Source organism: Anser brachyrhynchus (assembly GCF_964034855.1).
Source record: "Anser brachyrhynchus genome assembly, chromosome: 7".
Classification (NCBI taxonomy): domain Eukaryota; kingdom Metazoa; phylum Chordata; class Aves; order Anseriformes; family Anatidae; genus Anser; species Anser brachyrhynchus.
In genome coordinates, this window is record NC_137701.1 from 31,718,113 (window position 1) to 31,728,452 (window position 10,340).

The following is a 10,340-nucleotide window of genomic DNA, read 5'->3' on the forward strand; positions in this document are numbered from 1 at the left end:
CCCGTCTCTCCAGGAGGCCTGGCTGGCATCTGTCCCTGCATCGACTGGCAGGGGGTAGTGCGGGTGCCCGCTCTTGCAGCTCGCTCAGTCTCCATGCCAGCGCTGTGTGACACAGGGTGTGGTGTGCCCATGTCCCTCCAGTTCCTTGTCACTTCTTGTTTACACGTCTCTTTGGATGAGTGAGCTGAGTAAAAGCCGATCCTGTTGTTCTGTCCCCTGTTGGTGGTGCTGCTCAGCTGCAGGTAGCCCGGGGACAGCTTCCCTGCGAGCGCATCCTGACGTCTGGCTGGCACAGCGAGCTTCTCTTCCTTTCCTTTGGCACGAAGGCCGTGGCTGGAGCTGGGCCACCGCGGTGCTCGCCCTGAGAGGAGGGTAGATGGCTTGCGATGAACCCGCGCGTCGTCAGCTTGGTTCCCGGGGCTCTGGGGGAGGAGGAGGCGGCGGGCCTGTGGTTCTTGTGCTGTAAATAGTGCGCTTCCTCAGCACCCGCAGCTCTTGGCGCAGCGCTAACCGGCGGCCAGGGGGCTGATGTGTGCTGGCCGCGGCTCCGGCAGAGCTGCTGCACCGTCAGAGCTCGGCGTTGGGGAACCTGCCTCGCCACGGTCAGCGGGGCAGCGGTGAGCTCCATCCTGCGGGCTCCAGGCACACCAGCTCCCTGCAGGCAGCTGTGTCCTGACCCCTTCCCCGTGCCTCCCAGCTCGTCTCTGCGGGCCCGGTGCAGCCGTTTCGGTTTTCAAACCTCCTGCCTTGGCGTCTGCTTCGGCCCCACCGCAATTAAACTGCAGCGGCAGCCCCTTACCTGCCTTCCCTGCGCAGAGGGCGTGGCGGGGCGGGCTCCTGGGCTGCGCTGCAGCAGCCGGCTCTGCTGGCACTCAGCTGCACGCAGGCCTGGGCAGCTTCTCGTCCCCCCTTCCAGCAGCCCATTTTGCTGATCATCTGCAGCCTTGTGCCAACCGTGTCTTAAATCCCGTCTGCTTTCCCCTCCCTCCCTCCCCTCGCAGCCTTGCGTAACGAGGGCAGAGCACAGCCTCCTCCCTGCCCCGGGGTCCCGTTTTATAACCCGTTGCCTCTTTCTTTCCTCTCCCCGGACCCTGACCTTGACGGGGTGTGAAAACGCTTCTGGTTTTTTTTTTGTAAGTTCGGATTAATAAATCATAAAACCCCAGCCAGCACAGCTTGCTCCCGGTCTGGTCTCTCGGGGAGGGCAGCGGCGGAGGGCTCGGTGCGGGTGGGAGGAAGGAGAGCTGCGGGTGCCCAGCTGCGGTGCAGGCTGGGTCACGGTGCCAGCCGGAGGGGCGAGGGCTCTCCATCACGACAAGGGGGTGCCAAAACTGGGCTGTGGGGCGGGGGCCGCTGCTCGGTCCCGCTTTGCGGGGTGCTTGCAGCTGCTCGCCGGCACCCCGGCCTGCAGCGGGAGCCTGCCAGAGCCTCTGCCGCCCTTCTTGGCTGGCAGGCGCTGGCAGGGGAGGGATGCGCGGGGCTGGCCCAGGACCCGGGGAGCCCTGGGCTCCGTGGGCGGCCAGCCCCGGGGGGGGTCAGGTCGGCGCTGCGGTTTCGGGCCGCAGGGCCAAGTGGCGGCGTTGCCCGGCCGTGCCGCCCGGCTCCCCTCTCCCCGCGCAGCCGGGGAATTGCCGGGGACTCTCCGCTTCCCCGCTCTGCTGCCGCAAAACCCCGGCCCCAAAACCAGCGCGGCGGGGCTGGCCCTGCCCTGCCCGGGGCTGTGCCTCCGCTTTGGGACCGAGCCGGGGTGGGGGGGGGGGGGGTCCCGCACTTTATCCCCCCCCCCCCCCCAAATCTCCCAGGGCTCCGCCACCCCCCCAGGCAGCGGCGGCACCGGTGACCTTAATCCGCGCCGACCTTGCGGGGCCCGGGGACGTGCGGGACCGGGAGGGGGGAACCGGGGGGGTGTGGGAGGGGGGGGCGGAGGGCCGGGCTCACCGCCCCGCCGCTGCCAAGGGGCGGGCAGCCCGGGCTGCCCCGGCCCCGTGCGGCCGCAGTCGGCGGAGCACCGGAGGCGCGGCGCGGCACCGGAGAGCTGGTACGGGGCCGGGGGGGGCCGGGGGGGGCCGGGGGGGGCCGAGCCGTGCGTCCCCAGCGGGGGCTGCAGGGTGGGGGGAGAAGTGCCGGCGTGCCCCTCTGCTTTGGTTCAAGGAGCCCCCCCAACACCGGCAGCGTGTGCGTGCAAACCGGGCCAGCAGCAGGGTGGGGGTGCCCGGCGGGGGGTCACCCCTCCCTGCACGGGCACCGCACACCCGGAGGCATTTAAATCTCCCGGGTGACGCCGGGGGGGGTCACGCCTGCTGTGCCCCCCAGCCCCGCTCGGGGACTGTCAGCTCTGGGTGAGGAGCTGCGGGTGGGCTGCAGCACGGCTGCCTGCAGCCCCACAGTTCAGGCTGGAAAGGGGAGAAGGGGCTGCGGCCCCCCCCGGCAGGAGGCAGCGGCCCTTCGGGAAGCCCTCGGGTTGGGTTTCCAGCAGGAGGGCTCTGGCTCCAGCGCCTGGCTCCCGTCCCGCTCTCCTCGACAGAGGAGCAAGGGTCAGAGCTCTCCAGGGCCAGGGGTCTGCATGGGCTCGGGGCTCGTGTGCTGGGGTCACCTGCCCCTGTGCCCGAGGGGCTCCCCGCGGTGGAAGGGGTCTTGTCTGCTGCTCTGTGTGCACGGGGAAGCCACCGCTCCCCTGCCTGGGGCAGGGCGGGTGCCTCTGGGCTGTGTCTGCACGGAGAAGGGGCACGGAGAAGTGCACGCTGCCGCTTTGCACGCACGTGTGACAGAGGACAGCCCTGCTGCTGGCAGCAAGCGGGCAGGGACTGGCCGGTCCCTGTCCCAGGCCAGCGTGTCTCCCTGCTCCTCCAGCCTTGACACCTCTCCTTCCACCCCGGCTTTCCCCAAACCCTCCCAGCCCCGTCCCCTCTGCTGCGGCTGCTCGGGGGGGGGGGGGCGCAGGGCAGCCTGGGTGCCTGCAAGGGTCTGGCAGCCAGGCTTGGCAGCTGCCTGCACGCTGACGGCACCGGCTATTCCCAGCCCCGCGGCGCCGGTGCCGTGCTGAGTCAGGGGCCTGGGGCACGGCCGGCACCCCTGCACCCCCGCACCAAGCCCCTCACCCCGAGGGGGACCCCGAAGCGCGATGGCGCTCCTCCCCGCATCCAAACCACAGCCTGCCAGCTGCGGTATGCAGTCCTCGAGGGCTGTGCATCCGGGCGACTGGCACATCCAAGCGATTTATCATCAGTCTAATTAAAGTCTTGACAACCTAATCAAGGACTTATTGTAAGTCCCGTTGCATTTATAGTCCCACTTGTCCCCGCTCGCTCCCGGCAGCGCTGCCGTTCTGCCGCTGCGCTCCCAGCCCCGGGGTGCTGGGAGAAGGGTCCGGGAGCCCCTGCCTGCAGGTGCGTGGTGCTGGCGCTGAGGTTTGTCACCGTTACCCCAAAATTTGCTGCCGTGGGGCTGCTGCCAGGTGGTGGGGGCTCTCCCCGGCAGTTTTGCCGGCTCCCAGGGTTAGTCCCTCTGCTCCCCTCCTGGCTCCGGGGGCCGCTCTTGCAAGTTTTTCCATTTTCCCCCAACACCTTTCAAGCGCTGGCTTCCCGGTAATGCAATCAATATTTCATGAGCACACCGAGACGAACTTGACACTTAACGAAAGCGGTGACCCGGCAGGAGGCAGGCGCAGGTGCACTCGCCTACACCGCACACGGGCGTTGGGGGCAGACCCCCGGCAGCGCCCGGCCCCGCTCCCCCACCACCCCTTCTCTTCCTCCCCAGCAGCGCCGGCACGGAGGAGGCAGAGCCATGGCATCGCTGCCGTGCAACGCCCGTGAGTGCTCTCCGTCAGAGGGGATGCGTGGGGCAGGGCGCTGGGTGATCCTGATTTACACCGGGGCAAATCTGTGGGTTTGGGCTCGTCTGGCGGCATGTGGGAGCTTCCCCACCGTGGTCATCGGGGTGGGGGCTGGCAGCTGCAAAACGGGGGGTGAAGGCTCCCGAGGGACGATGGGGAATCCCTGTTTGTCCCTCTCGTGGCAAAGGGAGTGTGTTTGGGGGTCCTTCCTCCTCCATTCCAAACTGAGGGATTGTGCGGGGTCCCAGAGGCTGGAGGGAGCACTGCCCCCGTGACGCAGCCCCCTCCGCCCCCAGGCATCCAGCTCACGGACACGCTGGAGCAGATGCAGCAAGGGGCGTTGATGCGCAAAGTCAAGTCCAAGAGCTGGAAGAAGCAGCGCTACTTCAAGCTGCAGGACGACTGCATGACCATCTGGTACCAGTCCAAGAGGACGGGCAAAACCGAGTCTGCTTGTGAGTACCAGCCGGGGTGTGTCCGGGGGGGACATCGGTAGGGTTCAGAGTGAACACGGCTGTGAATGTGTGAAGGGTCTTGGAGCTGAGTTTGCGAAGGGTGCTGAGAATCAGGGGCTGTGTGGGTGCCTAGGGGCTCCTCACCCCCGCCGCTCAGGATGAGCAGCTCAGCGTGTGAGCGAGGAGACGGGTGGCTCAGCAGAAGGAGGGGCGGTCGCAAGGGCAGACGTCTGCGGGCAGTGCCCCCTGCCCTGCGGTCCTTGTCCCCACAGACAGAGCTCCTCTCCCTCTGCCCCAGTCTCCATCAGCGACGTGGAGACGGTGCGGGAAGGGCACCAGTCGGAGGTGCTGCAGAGCCTGGCCGAGGAGTTCCCCCCCGAGCGCTGCTTCACCATCGTCTTCTACGGCCGCCGGGGCAACCTGGACCTCATCGCCGGCTCGGCGGAGGAGGCGCAGTGCTGGGTGCAGGGCCTGCGCCAGCTCATCGAGGTGGCCACCAGCATGGACCAGAGGGAGAGGATAGACCAATATCCTTCCCGCGGGCACCGCACTGCACTCCCTCCATCCCCAGCCTTGCCCCAGCACGTGCTTAGTTCTCAGGGGTCTCACCGTCAGCATCAGGCTGGGGAGAGCCCACAGCAAAAGGAGGAGGTTTGGTGCTCCCCAGCTCCGTCTCCCTTAGCCACGGTCCTTTCCCTTAACGTCTGCCCCGGTTTCTCGCACGTGGATTCGTGACTGGTTCCAGAAGGCTGACAAGAACAAGGACGGGCGCATGAACTTCAAGGAGGTGCAGCGTCTCCTCAAGATGATGAACGTGGACATGAACGAGGACCATGCCCTGCGGCTCTTCCAGGTACACGCCACACCCGCGGGGCTGGGCGGGCTGGAGCAGGCTGCACAACCTCCCTGCAGAAGGAGGTCTTCCTCCATCCCTTCCTTCCTTGATCCATCCCAAATCCCTCCTTCCCTCCCTCCGTTGGGTTGCGTGGGTCGATGTCACCACTGCTGGTGGTGTGGAGTCCCCGTGCCCTCTGCTGGCACTGGGTGAACCTCCCTGGGCCCTGGGCAGGGTGCTGAGCGAGCCCCCCTGCAGGCTGCCGACAAGTCGGAGTCGGGGACGCTGGAAGGGGAAGAGTTCGTGCTCTTCTACAAAGCCCTCACGGAGCGCGAGGAGGTGCTGAGCCTCTTCCAGGCCTTCTCTGAGGACGGGAAGAAGCTGACGCTGCTGGAGCTGGTGGATTTCCTGCGGCAGGAGCAGCTGGAGGACGAGGGCACGGAGGAGCTCGCCATGGAGCTCATCGACAAGTACGAGCCCTCGGAGACGGGTGAGAGCCCGGAGCTGCGCCCTGTGCTGGGGAAGGGGAGGACTGAGACACCCCCTGCCCCTCCTGCTGTGGGTGGGTGCAGGCAAAGGGCTCACTGCCTCCCTCCTGTGATCTGGGTGCAGTTCCCCCTTTTTGGGTCCACTTTGCCTTCCGGGGGAGGTTGGCCAGCCGTGGGGTGCAAGGTCCGGCTTTGGGGCCCACTGCCTGCCTCCCCAAGGCTGCTGCCTCGGGCACCCCCATCGCTCCTCGTGCCCCAGCCTGCTGCAGGATGCCGGGGGCCACCAGCAGCCCCACTTGCCCCAACCCTGTTCCCCTGGGTCTCCAATCTCCTCTTCTCCCATCTGCCTGCAGCCAGGGCTCGCCACGCGCTGAGTGCCGACGGGTTCCTCATGTACCTCTGCTCCCCGGAGGGCTCCATCTTCAACCCCCGGCACCAGGTGCTGTGGCAGGACATGACCCAGCCGCTCTGCCACTACTTCATCTCCTCCTCTCACAACACCTACCTGATAGAGGACCAGATCCGGGGCCAGAGCAGCATCGAGGGCTACATCAGGTAATGGGCTGCTCCCGCCCACCCGTCCCCGGGCCCCCCAGCGCCGTGCCCCAGGCAGCTCCATGGGGGCGAATCCAGCAAGAGGAGAAGCTCCTTTGGCTGAGAGCTGACCCCGGGCCTGGGGCAGACAGGGATATTGCCCTGGGGGCTGGTTGCCAGCCTCCCTTCGTGATACAGCACCCCTGTGGCCATGCCCAGGAAGAAGTTCCCTTTTGGGGATGCTCAGTCCGGCTCTTCCTGCTCTCCATCCACCCACCCATCCATCCATCCATCCATCCATCCATCCATCCATCCATCCATCCATCCATCCATCCATCCATCCATCCACCCACCCATCCATCCATCCATCCATCCATCCATCCACCCCTCGGTGGGTGTCCCCACCCTGACAGCTGTCCCCTGGTCCTGCGGGGGGGGCACCACCACCAGAGGGAGGGCAGGGGGTTGGTGCCCTGCCCGGGCACGGGGTACCGGGGTGACCGCCCACCCGCAGGGCTCTGAAACGGGGCTGCCGCTGCCTGGAGGTGGACTGCTGGGACGGGCCGAACGGGGAGCCCATGGTGTACCACGGCCACACCTTCACCTCCAAGATCCCCTTCAGGGAGGTGGTGAGCACCCTGGGGAAGTACGCCTTCCAGGTAGGGCGCTGCGAGTCCCGCCTGGCCTCGGCGGGGCTGGCGGGCGTGCTGAGGGGCGGCGACGGGGCTCTGGGGTGGGCAGCAGTGCTGGGGCACGGTGGGGACGGTGGCCGTGGCCGTTCCGGGGGGCATCGGGGCATGATATGGGGAGGTGGGCTCCTTCCCGGTACCGACAGCACGTGGGCAAAGCCCTTTTGAGAGCTTGTGGCTCTCCCCAGCCTCACCGAGGCTGGTCCCTGGCCACGCCGCCGAGCCGCGCTGCCCTTTAGAGCCCCCCCCGGAGGTGGCTGCTTTCTCCCTGTCCCCCCGCGCCGCCGCTGCTCACCCCGGCGCCGTGGGACAGGAGCGTTGGCACCTTGCTCCCCAGGCCTCCGACTACCCGGTGATCCTGTCCCTGGAGAACCACTGCAGCATGGAGCAGCAAGAGGTGCTGGCCCAGCAGCTCAGGGACATCCTGGGGGAGCAGCTCCTCACCGCCACCGTCGACGGGCGCGTCCCCACCCAGCTCCCGTCCCCGGAGGTAGGGGCAGAGGAAACCTTCCCCGGGAACTGCTGTCCTGCCTGGGAGCAGGACGGGGAGGTGGCTCTGCTGTCCGCCCCCACCCCACCAGTCCTCCTCCTCCTCCTCCCTGCCCCATCCCCTCCTGGATGCTGAAGGGAGCTGGCGGCGCCGGTCCCTGATGCCGTGGGGTCCCGGGGGACGGCGCTGAGTCCCGCGGGGCCCAGCACCCCAGGGTCCCCACCCCTCCGCCCCTGCCCCTGCAGGAGCTGAAGCACAAGATCCTGCTGAAGGGGAAGAAGATCGGGCGGCTGGAGGACGTGCTGGACGGGCCGGGGGACGAGGCACCCGACGTGTCGGATGATGACAACGGGGCAGAGGCAGAGGAGGAGAGGAGGAGGATGAAGGTGGGTGGCCCGGGCTGGGGACCGGCTGGTGGTGCTGAGCCCCCGGACACAGCTGCGGGACACCACCAGGAACGGGGGGGCAGACATTTCTGGGCCATGTCAGCCCCCTTTTGGCACCCCGCGGTGGCACCGTGATGGGGGTCCCCTGTCCCTCCTGCGGGGCTGGGGGACCTGACGGGGCTCTGCTTGGCAGAAGGACAAGGAGAGCCTGGCCCAGGCGCTGTCCGACTGCGTCGTCTACTGCAAGAGCGTGTCCTTCCGGGGCTTCCAGGAGGCGCGCAGCCATTCCCGGCCCTCCGAAATCTCCTCCCTCGCCGAGGCCAAGGCCAGGAAGCTCATCCGGGATGCGGGTGAGGTGGGGGTCCAGGGCGGAGGGGGGGGGGTGGCTTCTGGGTGTAGGGTGAGAGCCTTCAGGCACCGGGCTTCTTCTCTGTCTGGGAGAAAAACGGCCTGGCAGGGCTGTAGCTGAGGTGCTCGGCTCTGGTGGGTGAGCGGGGTTTGTGGGGTTAGGCAGCGGGGTGGGACGGCTGGGTGCCTTGGGGGGAGAGGGAGAAGGGGTGGGTGGGTGGGTGGATGGCTGGGTGGGTGGGTGGATGGGTGGGTGGATGGATGGGTGGGTGGCTCAGCACATGGTCCGGGTGGCTGTGCAGGCCAAGCGATGGCCTCACGGGTGGCCCTCCCCCTCCATCCCTAGGGAACGACTTTGTCCGGCACAACGCCTGGCAGCTGACTCGCATCTACCCCAGCGGGATGCGGACCGACTCCTCCAACTACAGCCCGCAGGAGATGTGGAACGCGGGGTGCCAGATCGGTACGGCCTGGGGGCGTCGGGGCTGCGGGCTGGGGAGCCGCCCCGTGCCACCCTGACCCATTTCCCTGCCGCCTTCCCCCAGTGGCCCTGAACTTCCAGACGGCTGGCACGGAGATGGACCTGTGTGACGGGCTCTTCAGCCAGAACGGCCGCTGTGGCTACGTGCTCAAACCGCCCTTCATGAGGGACGAGGGGACCCTCTTCAACCCCGGTGAGCCCAGCACCCGGGAGGGCCCCGGCCCCGTCACCCTGACGATCCAGGTACGGGCTGAGGAGGGAACCCCGGGGAGCTGTGCGGGGCCCCGTTGCTCCCAGTTGGGTTTCCACACCACCCTGGGGGGCCCTGCCCTTCCGTGCAGGTGATCAGCGGGCAGCAGCTGCCCAAAGTGGCCAACAGCAAGGACGGGGCCATCATCGACCCGCTGGTGCGCGTGGAGATCCACGGGGTGCCCGCGGACCAGGCGCACCAGGAGACCAAGTACATCGAGAACAACGGTGAGACCCCCCCCCCGCTGCACGGGGACCCGGCGCTGCCCTGCCCCTGCCCTCCGTCACCCCCCAGCACCCCCTCTCCCTCCCCAGGGTTTAACCCCCACTGGGACGAGACCCTCCAGTTCCAGCTCCACGTGCCCGAGCTGGCCCTCGTCCGCTTCGTGGTGGAGGATTACGACAAGACGTCCAGGAACGACTTCGTGGGGCAGTTCACCCTAGCCTTTGCCAACATCAAACCCGGTGAGCGATCGCTGCCCGGTGGTGTGGGGTGCCGGGGGGGGCTTGGCTGGGCGCTAGGGAGCGGGGTGGTCAGCCACGGCCTCGCTGTCCCCCCTGCAGGCTACCGCCACATCCACCTCCTCTCCAAGGACGGCACCAGCATCCCGCCCTCCTCGCTCTTCGTCCACATCCGCATCGCCGAGCCGCCCGGCCCCGAGCAGGACTGACCCGCGGGGCCAGCGGGACCCGGATGGAAGCCATAGGGCCGGCCCGGTTCTGGCCCCATGCGGCTGGGGCCACGGGGCTGAGCACACCACCCCCTCGTCGATCCGTTTGTGTCGTCCCTGTGTCGTCGTCGCTGCTGTGCCCGTGTTTGCAGTGGCCTCTGGGGGCTGGGGAAAGGCACCGATGTCTCCATCAGTTTGGGATGTCTCCCGCCCTCCCTTCCCAGGCGCTTGTGCGGGGTCTGTGCTGGTGCGTGGCTCCCCCCGCGTCCAGCTGGCCCCGGCAGGGCTCAGCCAGGGGCAGGAGGAGAGCTGGTGCACGGTGCCCATGCTCTGCCGGGGGGCTGGTCCCCCCCACCCAGGGGAAGCGAGGCTGGAGCCAAGCAAACCCCGGGGCTGGGCAGAGCTGGGAGAGGAGCCGGTGCTCGCTGCCCCCCACCCTGCAGCGCCCTCAGAGCCCCTGGCCCCCACAGCCCCAGGGATGCTCCTGGCCAGCACCACGTTATTAACCCTGGCCCTGTCCTTTCGATGTAAGCAACCTAATAAATTGTTCAGTGGCAGGCAGACACAGGTCTGGGTGCAGCGGTGTTGGGGACGGCGATTGGGGCTGGTGCAGCAGGGCAGCCCTGAGAGGAGCAGCAGAAGGCTGAGCACACCCCTGACTCCTGCTCAGGGTTTCGTGGACACCATGCCCCTGTTTTGCAAGCACCAGGGCTGCTCTGTCCCCGCCACTGTCCTGAGGAGATGTGGCTGCTGCCTCAGGGTGCAGGACGGGTTTTGGCCCTGCATAACCAGAGCACGTTCAGCGCAAACCCCAGGGCCTGCTCCTAGGCAGCCACGTGCACCAGGAGAGGCTTCCAGCTGGAGCTGTCCCATAGCTCC

The 10,340-nt window shown here is 67.8% G+C and overlaps 1 protein-coding gene across 5 annotated transcripts; it reads left to right on the plus strand.

Annotated features, from left to right (window-relative positions):
• The first annotated feature begins 1,944 nt into the window (after positions 1–1,944).
• Positions 1,945–10,024, plus strand: PLCD4 (phospholipase C delta 4). 5 transcript variants are annotated; one of them, XM_080599131.1, is made up of 16 exons: positions 1,945–2,038; positions 3,572–3,811; positions 4,132–4,290; positions 4,589–4,817; positions 5,014–5,143; positions 5,384–5,615; positions 5,967–6,168; positions 6,662–6,806; positions 7,174–7,326; positions 7,572–7,712; positions 7,906–8,062; positions 8,407–8,523; positions 8,606–8,784; positions 8,883–9,018; positions 9,106–9,255; positions 9,355–10,024. In XM_080599131.1, exons 2-16 carry the CDS (start codon positions 3,787–3,789, stop codon positions 9,459–9,461), a joined length of 2,262 nt encoding a protein of 753 aa, XP_080455257.1. In that variant the 5' UTR covers positions 1,945–2,038; positions 3,572–3,786; the 3' UTR covers positions 9,462–10,024. The 5 variants fall into 5 exon arrangements, with proteins under 5 accessions (XP_080455257.1, XP_080455260.1, XP_080455256.1 ...); XM_080599134.1 differs by having other exon boundaries at positions 6,662–6,776; XM_080599130.1 differs by having other exon boundaries at positions 3,763–3,811.
• Positions 10,025–10,340: the final 316 nt, after the last annotated feature.

Excerpts from the sequence above, each read along its gene's own strand:
- PLCD4 (XM_080599131.1), top strand. The coding sequence starts at position 3,787 with ATGGCATCGCTGCCGTGCAACGCCC. Across the intron at positions 4,818-5,013 it reads CAGAGGGAGAGGATAGACCA|GTGGATTCGTGACTGGTTCC; the intron begins ATATCCTTCCCG and ends GGTTTCTCGCAC. Across the intron at positions 8,785-8,882 it reads CCGTCACCCTGACGATCCAG|GTGATCAGCGGGCAGCAGCT; the intron begins GTACGGGCTGAG and ends CCTTCCGTGCAG.